The 17,436-nt window shown below is 45.5% G+C and overlaps 1 protein-coding gene across 1 annotated transcript in view; it reads right to left on the reverse strand.

Moving 5' to 3' along the window:
- The window catches only part of LOC144484333 (uncharacterized), a 71,952-nt gene that overhangs the window by 32,094 nt on the left and 22,422 nt on the right, over positions 1 to 17,436 (reverse strand). Inside the window, 4 exon segments of the mRNA XM_078202872.1 lie at positions 988 to 1,072; positions 2,478 to 2,505; positions 2,508 to 2,847; positions 11,641 to 12,414. Coding sequence (XP_078058998.1) covers positions 988 to 1,072; positions 2,478 to 2,505; positions 2,508 to 2,847; positions 11,641 to 12,414 — 1,227 coding nt within the window.

Consider the following 17,436-nt stretch of genomic DNA (forward strand, 5'->3'; position numbering starts at 1 on the left):
AATAATCAGCATGACCAATTATATTTTGTGAAGATTTATGCTGTAAACTCAGTTCTAATTTTCGACCCCTCTTTAGCTCCGAAGCGTCACGTGGACTCAAAACATGAATCCTATTTTCACTCACCACAGATGCTGTCAGACCTGAGTTTTTGCAGTATTTTTCAGCTTTTGTTTGTAGTTTTTACCCTCCTCCCTGCGCGCGCACACGCACACGCACAAGTTCCCTTATATTTAACAATTTACAAACATAGAAACTAGAGGCAGGAATAGGTCATTTGGCCCTTTGAACCTGCTCCACCATTTATCGTGACCATGGCTGATCATCGAATTCAGTATCCTGATCCCCCCCCTGTCTCCCATATCCCTTGACCCTTTTAGACCCAAGAGTTTTATCTAATTTCTTCTTCAAGGTTCATTCACTTCTGTTCCTGGAACCATCCCAAAGGAATGTCAAAGCTCTCCAAGATTCACTTCAATTCTCCTCACTTTTTCAGCTATTCTCCAAGGTTTTATGGGGATCCTTCCATTAGCTTTCAAATAAGTAACTTTCCTTTAAGACCTCAAAACTGTGGCCTCCCCAGTTCAAGCATGGGCTTCACTGCCTTCTCCCTGAGGGATTTAAACATTGGGAACACCCCTGATTCCTTATGACCCTCTCGGCTCCTGCTCCCATAGCTGGTTCACAGCTCCTGGTCCCACAGTTGACGGTTTCCAAGCTAACTGCAGACTGCCTGCTTTCTGTGAGAAACACCCAGAATTCCAATCAAGGCTTGACCCTGAATCACTTATCCCCATGGTAACAGAGACCAATTGGGATGTCCAATAGATGTTTAAAATAATTAACTTGCAATTTCAAAACCAAACATGTGACCCTGAGGTCTGCCTGATGAGTTCACCTCTGTAACAAAGGCAGGACGATAAGTGTCAGACCCAATGGCCCTGATTTTACCGGCACGCCCGCCCCAAATTCAGGTGGACAAGGCTCACAGAATGGAATTCTCCATTGCCCTCGGGCACCATCCTACGAGCCTCGGGCAGGCCGGTAAAATTCCGGCCAATGTCTCCAGGTCTCCTGCTAAAAGAGGCTGAGCCCAGCCCCCTTTTTACAGCATTAGCTGCTGTACTCTGCTCAATAAGAGCTTAAATGTCCCAAATCTTGCGTTAATTGTGCTACTTCCAGCTGATTTTCACAGTAGAAAATGTGATTTTCAGCATCTACAATAATCAAATACCCCGTGGCTGTTTTTTTCTAAATCAAATTACTTGCAATCTTTTTGAATGAACATGTCAAAACTGAGGGAATTCCCTCTGTGTATTTAATTAGAAATGTCTCACTGTGACTCAAAGAGGAAGAGTCCAGCTGCCCTTTTACTGTTCTTATCCTTCCAGCTGTGACTCCTTAAATCAACATGGGCCACATCTTGTGATTGCGAATGCTCTTAGGGTGTTTTTACCAGATTCTCAACCCAGATTTTTCATTTTTTAAAAACTAATTCTCAAGCTCAAAGTTAATTTGTAAAACAGGAAAGATTAGATAGACACAAACCTCTTCCTCAGGAAGAAATGAAAATGTATCACCATCTGAATATCCTATTTAGAATATTACAATTTGCTGTACATATTAATAACAGCCATGATCATATTGAATGGCGGAGCTGCTCAAAGAGCATCAGCCCACTGGAAGCTAAGTCACGAGACCGGTCAGTCCAGCAGAAAGAAACCCTCCGACCATCCCACTTTGGGGAGGCGATGGACTAGTGGTGCTATCGCTAGACTATTAATCCAGAAACTCAGCTAATGTTCTGGGGACATGGGTTCGAATCCCACCATGGCAGATGGTGGAATTTGACCTCAATAAAAAACATCTGGAATTGAGAATCTACTGATGACCATGAAATCGTTGTCGATTGTCGGAAAAACGCATCTGGTTCACTAATGTTCTTTACGGAAGGAAATTTGTTGTCCTTACCTGGTTTGGCCTACATGTGACTCCAGAGCCACAGCAATGTGGTTGACACTCAACTGCCCTCTCGAGAGCAACTAGGGATGGGCAATAAATGCTGACCAGCCAGCGACAGCCATGTCCCACACTGAATAAAAATAAAACTGTCAGAGTGAACATGGTTCAGTTCTGGATGTGAATAACAGCAGCAATAACAGCAGAATCCAGTCCCTGTAATCACTTGTGAACTCGCTGGTATCTGAACAGATTGGATAACTGAGTGAATACCATCCTGCACAGACCCAGTGAATGGCCTCTCCCCAGCATGAAGACACTGGTGTGTCAGAAGGTTGGATGAATCAATGAATTCTTTCTCATTCAGCTGAACAGCCTCTCCCTGTTGTGAACTCGCTGGCATGTCTGCAAGTGAGATGATCGATTAAATCTCATCTCACACTCTGGACAGCTGAATGGCCTCTCCCCTGTGTGAACTCGCTCGTGTCTCAGCAGGTCAGATGAAGTAACGAATGCTTACCCACACTCAGAGCAGGTGAACGGTCTCTCCCAGTGTGAACTCGCTGGTGTATCTGTAGGTTGTAGGAGAGAGAGAATCCCTTTCCACATTCAGAGCAGATGAATGGCCTCTCCCCAGTGTGAACTCGCTGGTGTGTCTGCAACTGAGATAACCGACTGAAACTCATCACACACTTGGAGCAGGTAAATGGCCTCTCCCCACTGTGAATTCGCTGGTGTATCCGGAGGTTGGAGGAGCGAGAGAATCCCTTTCCACACTGCAAACAGATGAACGGCCTCTCCCCCGTGTGAACCCGCTGGTGTGTCATTAAGTCGGAAGAATTCGTAAATCCCTTTGCACACTTAGTGCAGGTGAATGGTCTCTCCCCAGTGTGACTGCGCCGATGAATTTCCAGCTCCGAGGGGTATCTGAATCTGCGGAACCACCAGCGAGTTCACTCCGGGGAGAGACCGTTCACTTGCTCTGACTGTGGGAAGGGATTCACGCAGTTATCTGCCCTGCTGACACACCAGCGAGTTCACACCGGAGAGAGGCCATTCACCTGCTCTGTGTGTGGGAAGGGATTCACTAATTTACCCAACCTGCTGAGTCATAAAGTCACTCACACCAGTGAGAGGCCCTTTAAATGCTCGGACTGTGGGAGTGAATTCAAAATTTCTGGAGAACTGGTGTCCCACCAGCGCATTCACACTGAGGACAGACTGTTCAGCTGCTCTCTCTGCACAAAGAGGTTTAAGAGGTCATCCACACTGCAGAGACACCAGCGAGTTCACACGAGGGAGAGGCCATTCACCTGCTCTGTGTGTGGGAAGGGATTCAGTCAGTCATTCACCCTGCTGACACACCAGCGTCTCACACCGAGGAGAGACCATTTACCTGCACCGAGTGTGGGAAGGGATTCACTCAGTCATCGACCCTGCTGACACACCAGCAAGTTCACAGTGGGGAGAGACCGTTCACTTGCTCCGAGTGTGGGAACGGATTCACTTGGTTATCCAGCCTGCACAAAGTCATTCATTCCCAGGAGAGGCCCTTTAAATGCTCTGACTGTGGGAGTGGCTTCAAAATTTCTGAGCATCTGATAGACCACCAGCGCATTCACACTGGGAGAGACCATTCACCTGCTCTGTGTGTGCGGAAGGATTCACTCGATACCCCAGCTGCTGAGGCACAATGTCCCTCACACCCAGGAGAGACCCTTTAACTGCTCTGACTGTGGGAATGGTTTCAAAAGCTCTCAGGAACTGATGATCCACCAGTCCAATCACAGCTGCTGTGTGTGGGAAGAAATTCACCAGTTCATCCCTCCTGCTGAGACACCAGCGAGTTCACAAGTGATGACAGGGGTTGGATTCTGCTGTTATTGCTGCTGTTGATCACATCCAGGACTTAACCATGTTCATTCTGACAGTAGGTGAAGTGGGAGGGTCGGAGGATTTCTTTCTGTGGACTGGCTGGTCTCACAATTTTGCTTCCAGTGGGCTGATGCTCTTTGAGCCTGGGAGAGCACATTTCCACTGAAATGATCCTCACAAACTGACAAAGAACATTTATTTTATCCTGGACAGTAAATAATGTTTTTCCTACCACTACAGGTAGATCTACAGTAAGTACATTTGTCTCTGTTCCATTGAGTCTACAGCACAGGGCCAGGCCAGTCGGCTCAATTGGTCTGTGTCAGTATTTATGCTCCACATGAGCCTCCACCCACCCCCCTCCATCTCCCCCCATCAGCATATCCTTCTATTCCTTTCTCTTCCCCTTTGAGTTCCACATTCTCACCACTCACTGGGTAAAAAGGTTTCTCCTGAAATCCCTGTTGGATTATTGAACCCCTTCATAATCTTAAAGACTTCCATCAGGTCACCCTTCAGTCTTCTCGTTTCTAGAGAAAAGCAGCCCCAGTCTTTCCTGAGGGTTAAATGCTCTCAGTTCTGGGATTATTCTTGTGAATCTTTGTTGCTCCTTCTCCAGTGCCTCTTTTTCCTTTTTCTAAATGGAGATCACAGATGTTGACAGTGCTCCCAGTGTGGTCTAACCCTGATTCTAAACAAGTTGAACAGAACCTCCCTGCTGTTCAGTTCTATCCCTCTGGAATGGAACCCTATACATGGGCCCCATACTTTAGGAAAGATGTGAAGTCCTTAGAGAGGGTGCAGAGGAGATTTACGAGAATGACTCCAGGGATGAGGGACTTCAGTGAGTTGGAGAGACTGGAACAGCTGAAATTTCTCTCTTTAGATCAGACAGGCATTAGGATTGCGAATGGGGCCATTCAGCCCATTGAGTCCATGCCAGCTCTCTTTCGATCAAACTGTTGTCCTCTCTCCGTGTCCCTGCGGATTTATTTCCCTGAAGTTCCCATCCAATTTCCTTTTGGAAACATTCCATTATCTCTGCTTCAGCCGCTCGTAGGAAGTGAGTCCCAGATATTTACCACTTCAAATGCAACCGAGGAGCAGAGAGCGCAAAAGGAGGCCGTGTGACCCATTGTGCCCCTGCTGCCTCTTCAAACATTCTCAGCAACAAGGTCAAGGAAGCCATGTTAAATTCTAACATGTGACTGGAGTTGTATTTTAAAAATTAATGTTGGATTCACCTACATGCTTGTGGAAGATGCATAGCTGGCAGGAATTGTCTGAACTAAGAATTTCTTCTATGAATTTGATCAGTTGGGGGACATTATATTCTGTCAAATCTGGCTCAAGAATAAGGTTGATTGCTCAGTTCAAGTAAGAAGGAAAGTTATTGGCTTGCAGCAAGTGTCTTTTCGAACCAGTATATCTTGTATTAACCTTATTCAGTTGTGGGACATGGGCGTCGCTGGCTGGCCAACATTTATTGCCCATCCCTAGATGCCCTTGTTCAGAGGGCAGTTGAGAGTCAACCACATTCTATGAACCAAATGTGTTCATTAAATATTACTGTATTTAGAACAAAGAAAATTACAGCACAGGAACAGGCCCTTCGGCCCTCCAAGCCTGCACCGACCATGCTGCCTGACTTAACGAATACCCCATACCCTTCCGGGGACCATATCCGTCTATTCCCATCCTATTCATGTATTTGTCACGATGCCCCTTAAAAGTCACTACCGTATCCGCTTCCACTACCTCCCCCAGCAACGAGTTCCAGGCACCCACTACTCTCTGTGTAAAAAATCTGCCTTGTACATCTCCTTTAAACATTGCGCCTCGCACCTTAAACCTATGTCCCCCAGTAATTGACTCTTCCACCCTGGGAAAAAGCTTCTGACTATCCACTCTGTCCATGCCTCTCATAATCTTGTAGACTTCTATCAGGTCGCCCCTCGATCTCCGTCGCTCCAGTGAGAACAAACCAAGTTTCTCCAACCTCTCCTCATAGCTAATGCCCTCCATACCAGGCAACATCCTGGTAAATCTTTTCTGTACCCTCTCCAAAGCCTCCACCTCTTTCTGGTAGCGTGGCGACCAGAATTGAACACTATATTTCAAGTGCGGCCTAACTAAGGTTCTATAAAGCTGCAACATGACTTGCCAATTTTTAAACTCAGTGCACTGGCCGATAAAGGCAATCATGCCGTATGCCTTCTTGACTACCTTCTCCACCTGCATTGCCACCTTCAGTGACCTGTGTACCTGTACACCCAGATCCCTTTGTCTATCAATACTCATAAGGGTTCTGCCATTTACTGTATATTTCCTATCTGTATGACACCTTCCAAAATGCATTACCTCACATTTGTCTGGATTAAACTCCATCTGCCATCTCTCCGCCCAAGTCTCCAACCGATCTATATCCTACTGTATCCTCTGATGGTCCTCATCGCTATCCGCAAATCCTCCAACCTATGTGTCGCCCGCAAACTTACTAATCAAACCAGTTACATTTTCCTCCAAATCATTTGTGCATATTACAAACAGCAAAGATCCCAGCACTGATCCCTGAGGAATGCCACTTGTCACAGCCCTCCATTCAGAAATGCATTCTTCCACTGATACCCTCTGTCTTCTTTGACCAAGCCAGTTTTGTATCCACCTTGCCAGCTCACCTCTGATCCCATGCAACTTCACCTTGTGCATCAGTCTGCCATGAGGGACCTTGTCAAAGGCCTTACTGAAGTCCATGTAGACAACATCCACTGCCCTACCCTCATCAATCATCTTCGTCACTTCCTCGAAAAACCCGATCAAGTTCGTGAGACACGACCTCCCCTTCACAAAACCATGTTGACTCTCACTAATACGTCCACTTATTTCCAAGTGGGAATAAATCCTGTCTCGAAGAATCCTCTCCAATAATTTCCCTATTGCTGATGTATGGCTCACCGGCCTGTAATTACCTGGATTATTCTTGCTACCCTTCTTAAACAAAGGAACAACATTGGCTATTCTCCAATTCTCTGGGACCTCCCCGTAGCCAGTGAGGATACAAATATTTCTCTCAAGGCCCCAGCAATTTCCTCCCTTGCCTCCCTCAGTATTCTGGGGTAAATCCCATCAGGCCCTGGGGACTTGTCTACCTTAATGTTTCTCACGAACCCCAATACCTCCTCCTTTTTGATCTCAACATGACTCAAACTATCTACACATCCTTTCCCAGACTCATCATCCACCAAGTCCTTTTCTTTGGTGAATACTGACGCAAAGTACTCATTTAATACCTCGCCCATTTCCTCTGGCTCCGTGCATAGATTCCCTCCCTTGTCCTTGAGTGGGCCAACCCTCTCCCTGGCTACCCTCTTGCTCTTTATATATGTATAAAAAGCCTTGGGATTTTCCTTAATCCTGCTGGCCAATGCTTTTTCGTGACCCCTTTTAGCCCTCCTTACTCCTTGCTTAAGTTTCTTTCTACTTTCCTTGTATTCCACACTTGCTTCATGTGTTCCCAGCCTCCTAGCTTTGACAAATGTTTCGTTTTTCTCTTTGACGAGGCTCACAATATCTCTCATTATTCAAGGTTCCCAAAACTTGCCATACTTATCCTTCACCCTTACAGGAATGTGCTGGTCCTGAATCCCTATCAACTTACACTTGAAAGCCTCCCACACGCCAGATGTTGATTTGCCCTCAAACATCTGCCCCATCTGGTAGCTATTTATTAGCTACCAGTCATGAACAGATGAGAAATTAATGAGCCTTAATTGAGTTATAGTTAATCAATGAATAATGAATCAGTAGTTCTAATAAAAGATTGAGTTTTATTTGCTGTAAGAGTTTAATTGCTGTGTATGTAAAGAATGTGCAATGAGGATAAATGTACTGGCGAGAGAGACCTTCAAGCTCTGATTAGCCTCAACATTTGAAACTGTGAGAATAAGGGATTGTATAGAATCAGCTAAAGGGATAGTATGAACCAGTTCTATTGTATTCCTGTCTAAGATAATAAGAGGTGGTGGTGTTAGTAATTGAGGATCCAGTTAAATTAATCTAGTGGTCAAATTGACCAATTGTCATGATTCAACAGGCCCAACTCTGCCGTGAAGTAATCGTCACTTTGTGGATAAAAGTAGGAGGTTCTGAACGTCTTCCTTACGAGCCAAATACTGAAAACTCCCGAGGCTGAGTTCCAAGGAAATTACTGTCAGAGAAGGAACCAGACTCCCGAGGCTGAATTCCACAAGAATTCCTGTCAAAGAAGGAGCCAGAGAGGGTTACGTTTCTACGGACTGATCACCCGCATGGAGTTGTAAAAGTCAATGTCTTAAAGTTTATTTATTAGTCTCTCTATTAGTGCGATGCCCATGGCAGTTTCCCAACTGGGGCGCAGGCCCCGTTATTCTCAGCTAATATTAGCCCTCAGCTCCGTCGCCTGGCTGTCATTGACACGAGCAATAGAGACAGAAAGGTGCCCAGGCTCAAATGGGAAGTCGAAATGTGTGCCTTTAAATGAACTGTTAGGATCTCTGATGATCAACAATTTAAAAAAAAATTCTAAACCCAGTGAGTAAATTAAAGAATGACACGACAAAACTTCAAGTTTATGGCGTTTACTCCAACAAACTGGAAGCACCAATGATTAAACACTTTTTTATAGGGAACATCGCCCTTAAACTGTAAAATTAAACTTTGCCCTTTTACTCTTAACACCATTAAATATCCACTCAATGGATATATTTTACCCTGCCTTGGAATGTTGACACTCTTTCTCCAAAAACCAGCCCAAAGTGATTCTTTACTCCTCAACAGTTTATTTCCATTGTTTTCCTTTTCCAGTTTGGCAACCTTTAATCCCAGAACTGTCCTTCACAGTGATGGTTCTCCTGGACATTTTCCCACTAACACAAGCAAGGCGAATCTTCCAGCCTTGGTTCACAATTCTCAGGAATTTGTGACCAACATTCGACATCGGAGCAGAAAAGTCGGCCATTTGGCCCTTTGAGTCGGCTCCACCGTTTATTTACATCATGGCTGATCTGTTTGTGTTGCGTTCTCGTGCTATACCCGATACTTTTGATGCCCTTATCCAACAAGAATTAGTATAAAGGCAAAATTCTGCTGTTGTTGGAATCTGAAACAAAAACAGAAAATGCTGGACAATCTCAGCAAGTCTGACAGCATCTGTAGAGAGAGAATGGAGGCAACATTTTGAGTCAGGATTACTCTTTGTCAGAGGTGAAGACAAGGAAAATCGGACAAAATTGGGAAGCAATCTATTAAACCTCCTCTGAACCACTTTCAATGCATTTGTATCATTTCTTAAATAGGAGACAAAGCTGCACCGAGTGTTCAAGATGCAGTCTCAGCAACGCCCTGCATAACTGAAGCAGAACATCTTTACTCCTATGTTCACTTTCTCTCATAATAAAGGATAACATTCCATTTGTAAGAACTTTGATTTGTTTGAACTAAGATTTATGGGGTTCTCTTGTTTACAATAACCTCCCCAATCGTAAATCACACCAGGTTCCAGTGACTTAACCATGTGGTAAGAAAGAACACATTAAATGGTGAATTCAGAAAGTTTATTTATCATTAAAAATGTAACAAGTCAGAAAGATAAAAACGGAGTGTCGATTAACAGTTAATAGAGAAAGTTTAACTTTAACAATTGAACAGACTTCTCTCCATCCCTCTCAGACCAGGACATGAAGTGACCGCTCCAAAAACATGGATAACTTGTAAAACCAACAGCTCTCAACACCTCTCTGTAAACATCTCTCCCTCCACCTCTCTCTACCAAATTGCCTTCTCAAGACCACTTTTTTATACTTTAAAAATGCCGAAAGCCCATCTTAGCCAATTCCCATAAATCTTCAATTATAAACTAAAATAGACATGAGTTTTCAGATGATTTGAAAAGAAATGAACTGTCTGCTGAAAGGGTTAACTTTTCTACAGAACCGAAAGGGATGGGGAGTGAGCAGCAAACACTTGGCACACAATAATCCCACTTTACACAAGTATAAAAATCAAAACAAACTCGATTGTAAACTTCAGCTCTTAATTTTTTTGTTATATTCCAGAACCTAATTATTTTCATTTGATCAGTTTTTGTTAGGGATGGACAACTTCTGTTCTTTATAAACTGATTCACTCATTTTGTTTATTCTACATGGGCTCGGAGAATCAGAACCCAGACTTTATCATCCTTATCCTTTTTCTCCCTTTGCCACCACTCCCTCTGTTTTGCGGGAGGGTCATGGGGATTCCAATCAGAACTAATCATTTTATCAGAAAAGTTAAATACTGCGGATGCTGGAATCTGAAACAACAACAGAAAATGCTGGAAAAGCTCAGCAGGTCTGGCAGCATCTGTGGAGACAGAGTGGAGCCAATGTTTCAAGTATGGATGACCCTTCATAAGAGCTGTTATGAAATGTCTTCCAGACTTGAAACGTTGGCTGTATTCTCTAATAATTTTATCGATAAGTTTCTTGTTCTTAGTTTCCAAACAGCAGGTAAGAGACCTGTCCAGTCCTCACTCGAGCTCTGATTTTTCACTGGCCATGCTTGGGTCAGTTTATAACCATTAGAATCTACTCTGAGGTCTGCTTTTCAGTCCAGTGCTACTTGGAGTATACCGTCACTTCACTGACTATCGGGTCACATGTCCCTCACAGTTCTTATCACAAATTTGGGATAAAATAATTTAAACAATGCCTGAGAACGCTTTTTAACTTCTTAACCAACTACCTACCACTGTTTGTTGATTGGTCAGACCCCCTTTTCACAGATTCGGGTATCTCAGCCGCTGAACACCAGCCGGTCCTGGAATAAGTTTAATTCTAACCCATTCTGAGTAAATATTCTCACCAGGTCCTCTGTCGGGGCCCTGCTAAGCAGCTTTAATGGTCCGTGATTGCAGAAACTGAGCAGTCACAGGAATGTGGTCAAGATAGTCCAGTCCCACAATGCCTCACATTCAATCTGCAGTCCTTCAATTATAACAGAATATGTGGCTGTATGTAGCTGCCTCGGCCACGATCAGCGCCAACACTGCCTTCCTGAACTGCTACAATGCCTGAGGTATAAGTACACCCACAGTGCTGTGAGGGAGGGATTTCCAGCTACACATTCCATACTTCCTCTAGACTGTAGGTGGATACCAGATTGATATATTCCATTCACCCACACCCAAGGTGAGTTATTCCAATTTCTTTATTGTCCAGGACAATAGATTCACAACATCTTTAAAACAGAAATTAAAGAATATTTTGATGCAGTGCATGGTACTGACCTGGAACTTGCTGCCTACGAGGGTGGAGGAAGTGGAGACAGTAAACAATTACAAAGGAAATTGGATGGGCTTCTGGGGGAGTTTCAAACAGAAATGCTGACTAAATATCTCTGAACTTCCTCACACCCGGTCACTCTGTGATCCATGTGAAATTTGAAACCAGGTATTCGCAACAAGACTCAAAGAGCATCAGCCCACTGGAGGCAAAGTTGTGAGACCGGCCAGTCCAGCAGAAAGAAACCCTCCGACCCTCCCCAGTGACCAACTGTGAGAATGAACAGAATGCAGTCCTGGTGTAATTGAGAGCAGAAACAATAACAGCAGAATCCAACCCCTGTGAACTTGTTGGTGCCTCAGCAGCTGTGATGAACTTCTGAACCCTTTTTATACGCTGAGCAGGTGGACGGTTTCTCCCCAGTGTAACCTCACTGATGTCTCAGCAGGTGGGACAACTGAGTGAATTCCTTCCCACACTGAGAGCAGGTGGATGGCCTCTCCCCATGTGAACTCGCTGGTGTCTCTGCAGGTTTGATGAACGAGCGAAACCCTTCCCACACTGAGAGCAGGTAAACGGCCTCTCCCCAGTGTGAATGCGCTGATGTGTCTGCAGGACGGATGACTGAGCGAAACCCTTCCCACACTGAGAGCAGGTAAACGGCCTCTCCCCAGCGTGAATGCGCTGATGTGTCTGCAGGTGGGATAACTGAGTGAATCCCTTTCCACACTGAGAGCAGGTGAACGGCCTCTCCCCAGTGTGAATTCGCTGGTGTCTCTGCAAAGTGGATGACATGGTGAATCCCTTTCCACACTGAGAGCAGGTGTACGGCCTCTCCCCAGTATGAACGCGCTGATGTGTCTGCAGGTCGGATAACCGAGTGAATCCCTTTCCACACTGAGAGCAGGTGAATGGCCTCTCCCCAGTGTGAATTCGCTGGTGTGTCCACAGGTTGGATAACTGGTTGAACCCCTTCCCACATTGAGAGCAGGTGAATGGCCTCTCCCCAGTGTGAATTCGCTGGTGTCTCTGCAAAGTGGATGACACAGTGAATCCCTTTCCACACTGAGAGCAGGTGAACGGTCTCTCTCCAGTGTGAACTCGCTTGTGTGTCTGCAGGTGGGGGAACCGAATGAATCCCTCCCCACACTCAAAGCAGATGAATGGCCTCTCCCCAGTGTGGTTGCGCCGATGAGCATCCAGCAGAGAGGGGTATCTGTATCTCTTTCCACAGTCTGCACATTTCCATGGTTTCTCCATGGTGCAGGTGTCCTTGCCTCTCCCTTGGGTGGCCAATCAGTTGAAGCCTTGTCCACACACAGAACAGTCTCTCCCCGCTGTGAATGGTGTGATATTTATTCAGGCTGTGTAACTGGTTAAAGCTCTTCAGTCAGTGCACTGGAACACTCTCACTTGAATGTGGAAGTGTGTTGATGCTTTTCCAGTCACACTAATGTTTGAAATCTTTTCAAATCTTCCAGATTCAATGGCCGATGATATTCAGGTCCCAAGGAATATGACTCTGCCAGATCTAGATGTGACGTTTGAGATTTTAGCCTGTGATTCCTCTTTCAATATCCTGCAAAACAAGTTGACACAAGTCATCAGTGTCAGTACAGGATCGAAATTCAGAACAGACAATTCCAGTTTCTATGGAACATTCTTTCTCTCTCAATCCCCAAAAGCTGTGAATCTCCATCCCACACACTCTCCCTCCATTCTCACTCTGCTGTATCTAATATTTACCCTTCCAATTCTCCTGAAGGTGCTGATTGAGGCTGATTGACAGATCCATGCTCACTCCTTCCTGTCCTTAACACAGAGAGCTGAAAATCTCCATGCAGGCTGCCAAACAGGTACATGTCTATCTGACCGGCCGAACAATGTGTGGAATATACCGACTGGATTCACTTCCTTACCATTCAGTTGCTACAAGTCCCCAATTTCCTCCAGAATGAGAAAAGAAATGGAAAGGGCGAAACATTGATTTCCTCCCAGATGTTGTCCAGAGGCGGAAGTTTCAATCATTGGCCAACTTCCGCATTGTGATGGCACAATATAACCGAGCCTGAATTAGCCAATAGGAATAAGTCTGTTCCCATGTGACGTCCTGTGGTTCCAGTGCGCAGGCCCGGGCGCGCGTCCACGGGAGCCCCGCCCCCACCCATTGTTCCCCTCCCCCTGCACCTCCTCGAGCCAAGGTTTCCAGGCAACCGGCTGGCGGCTCCGGCCAGAGCGAGAAGCCGCGCGGTGATCTCCCCCTCCCCCCTCTCTCTACGGCGGCTGCTCCAAAAAGAGATCGAGAGCGACCGCTGGCGGCAGCCGCACTGCGCCTGCTCCGGACAGCTCGGCTCAGCAGCACTCTCTGCGCCTGCTCCGGACAGCTCGGCTCAGCAGCGCTCTCTGCGCCTGCTCCGGACAGCTCGGCTCAGCAGCGCTCTCTGCGGCTGCTCCGGACAGCTCGGCTCAGCAGCACTCTCTGCGCCTGCTCCGGACAGCTCGGCTCAGCAGCGCTCTCTGCGCCTGCTCCGGACAGCTCGGCTCAGCAGCGCTCTCTGCGCCTGCTCCGGACAGCTCGGCTCAGCAGCGCTCTCTGCGCCTGCTCCGGACAGCTCGGCTCAGCAGCGCTCTCTGCGCCTGCGTGCTGGGCTGCCAGCTGAGGGAGTGGGGGAGGGGACTTTGCAAAATCTCTTCCCATCATTTTCTTCCAAGTCCCGCAGTTTGATTTGAAACAGAACAGCTTCTGTTTGTAGCTTCACCACAGACTCAAACTTCACCACAGACTCAAACTTCACACACAGACTCAAACTTCACACACAGACTCAAACTTCACCACAGACTCCAACTTCACACACAGACTCCAACTTCACACACAGACTCCAACTTCACACACAGACTCAAACTTCACACACAGAATCAAACTTCACACAGACTCAAACTTCACACAGACTCAAACTTCACACACAGACTCCAACTTCACACACAGACTCAAACTTCACACACAGACTCAAACTTCACACACAGAATCAAACTTCACACAGACTCAAACTTCACACAGACTCAAACTTCACCACAGACTCAAACTTCACACAGACTCAAACTTCACACAGACTCAAACTTCACACAGACTCAAACTTCACCACAGACTCAAACTTCACCACAGACTCAAACTTCACCACAGACTCCAACTTCACCACAGACTCAAACTTCACCACAGACTCAAACTTCACCACAGACTCAAACTTCACACACAGACTCAAACTTCACACACAGACTCAAACTTCACACACAGACTCAAACTTCACACACAGACTCAAACTTCACACACAGACTCAAACTTCACACACAGACTCAAACTTCACCACAGACTCAAACTTCACCACAGACTCAAACTTCACACACAGACTCAAACTTCACACACAGACTCAAACTTCACACACAGACTCAAACTTCACACACAGACTCAAACTTCACACAGACTCAAACTTCACACAGACTCAAACTTCACACAGACTCAAACTTCACCACAGACTCAAACTTCACCACAGACTCAAACTTCACCACAGACTCAAACTTCACACACAGACTCAAACTTCACACACAGACTCAAACTTCACACACAGACTCAAACTTCACCACAGACTCAAACTTCACCACAGACTCAAACTTCACCACAGACTCAAACTTCACACACAGACTCAAACTTCACTACAGACTCAAACTTCACCACAGACTCAAACTTCACCACAGACTCAAACTTCACACACAGACTCAAACTTCACCACAGACTCAAACTTCACCACAGACTCAAACTTCACACACAGACTCAAACTTCACCACAGACTCAAACTTCACACACAGACTCAAACTTCACCACAGACTCAAACTTCACCACAGACTCCAACTTCACCACAGACTCAAACTTCACACACAGACTCAAACTTCACCACAGACTCAAACTTCACCACAGACTCAAACTTCACCAGACTCCAACTTCACCACAGACTCAAACTTCACACACAGACTCAAACTTCACACACAGACTCAAACTTCACACACAGACTCCAACTTCCTCCTCTGGACAACATCTGTGAGGAAAACACTTTCTTTCTCCCCCTGGGAAATACAGAGACAGAGAAATTCTCTGGAACTGGAATTAGAGCCAAATATACTGAGGGGGAAATGTTTGTGATTTTGTGGAACCTGTTTTTATTGTCCGAGCTTTTTAAAGTGTAATTTATCCTGTCTATTCAAACACTGTTTCTTAATGCATGATTCAGTGATGTTAATTTTAGATTAATTTTTAAAGTAAAATTTTTTTTAAATGAAACATTGTCTTTCAGTTTATTCCATTGGGATTTGTGGGAATTTGTTTATTATAAGGTGACCATGAGGATCGTAACAACATTGATATGTCTGGTGTTGTTATATGGTGCATATGATGTGGAGATGCCGGTGTTGGACTGGGGTGGGCACAGTAAGAAGTCTCACAACACCTGGTTAAAGTCCAACGGGTTTATTTGGAATCATGAGCTTTCAGCGCGCTGCTCCTTCTCACCTGATGAAGGGGCAGTGCTCTGAAAGCTTGTGATTCCAAATAAACCTGTTGGACTTTAACCTGGTGTTGTGAGACTTCTTACTATATGGTGCATATTAGGTATATCATTTATGGATTTGTATTACAGTTGATGTTGTTTAATTCCAGAATAGTATTGTAACTACTCTGTATATTTTCCAGTCAAAGAGTCAGCAGAGCACAAGATAAATCAATTCAGCAGCTTGAGTCCGTGCCCAGTCTCTGTCGGGGAATCCACTCAGTGCCATTTTTCCTCCATATCCCTGTTCCCCAGTACGTTTAATTCCTTCAAGTGCCCGACAAATTTTATTTTGAAATCACTGGTCGTCTCCACTTCCACCACTCTCATCGTCAGTGAGTTCCAGAACATGATTGCTTGCTCCCTAAGTCAAGTTCTTCCGCATCCATCTGTCATAGAATCATAGAAACCCTACAGTACAGAAAGAGGCCATTCGGCCCATCGAGTCTGCACCGACCACAATCCCACCCAGGCTCTACCCCCATATCCCTACATATTTTACCCACTAATCCCTCTCATCTATGCATCCCAGGACACTAAGGGGCAATTTTAACATGGCCAATCAACCTAACCCGCACATCTTTGGACTTTAATCTCTAATCTCTAATCATGTATCTCTAATCATGTAATAGAGTTCTGAATATTGCTTACATTTTTAGTCCACTAAATATGCAAATTTTTTATATGCTTAGACACAAGCCTGTGTGAAGATTTCGGGAATATGTGTCCTGTACATGAAACAGTCAGCACGGATCTGTCGATTAGGATGAATCAGCACCCTCAGGACAATGTCTATTTCAGGTCCAGCAAAGTGAGAATGGAGGGAGAGTGTTTGGGATGGAGATTTACAAAGTTAAGAATGAGAGGAAAGAATGTTCCACAGAAACTAGAATTGTCTGTTCTGAGTTTTTATCCTGTACTGGCAGCAATGATTCTTGTGAATTTCTTTCACAGGCTATTAGAAGGGGAGAATTTACAGACACAAATCTCAACAAACATGACGTTAGGATCTGACAGAGTCACCCAATTATTCAGGATCTGAATACCATCGGCATTTGAAACTAGAATGGGAAATGTTTGTCTGTTCCTTCAAACTGTTTAAACATCAGTGTGACTGGAAAATCACTGAGACACATTCACTCGAGTGAGAGTATTCCAGTGAACTGACTGTGGAAAGAGCTTTAACCAGTTACACAGCCTGGAAAAGATTGAAGGATTCACAGTGAGGAGAGAGACCATGTATGTGTTATCTGTGGGGTCAAACCTTCATCTGATCCTGGAGATGTACAAAGACACTCAGACCATGGAAATGTAGGGACTGTGGGACGGGATTCAATTGTCCCTCGAAGCTGGAAACCCTTCGATGCAGCCACACTGTGGAGACACCGTTCACCTGCTCTGAGTTTGGAAGGGGATTTCGTGATTCATCCACCCTGAGGAATCACCAGCGACTTCACATCAGGGAGAGGCCATTCACCTGCTCTGAGTGTGGGAAGAAATTCAGCGATTCGTCTGCCCTGCTGACACACCAGCGGGTTCACAATGGGGAGAGACCATTCACCTGTTGTGTGTGTGGAAAGGGATTCACTCAGTCATCTACCCTGCAGAACCACCAGCGATTTCACACGGGTAAGGGACTGTCCCCCTGCTCAGAGCGTGGGAAGGGATTCACTCACTCATCCCTCCCGCTGACAAACCAACGCATTCA

Source organism: Mustelus asterias, unplaced genomic scaffold (assembly GCF_964213995.1).
Source record: "Mustelus asterias unplaced genomic scaffold, sMusAst1.hap1.1 HAP1_SCAFFOLD_100, whole genome shotgun sequence".
NCBI classification, from domain to species: Eukaryota; Metazoa; Chordata; class Chondrichthyes; order Carcharhiniformes; family Triakidae; genus Mustelus; species Mustelus asterias.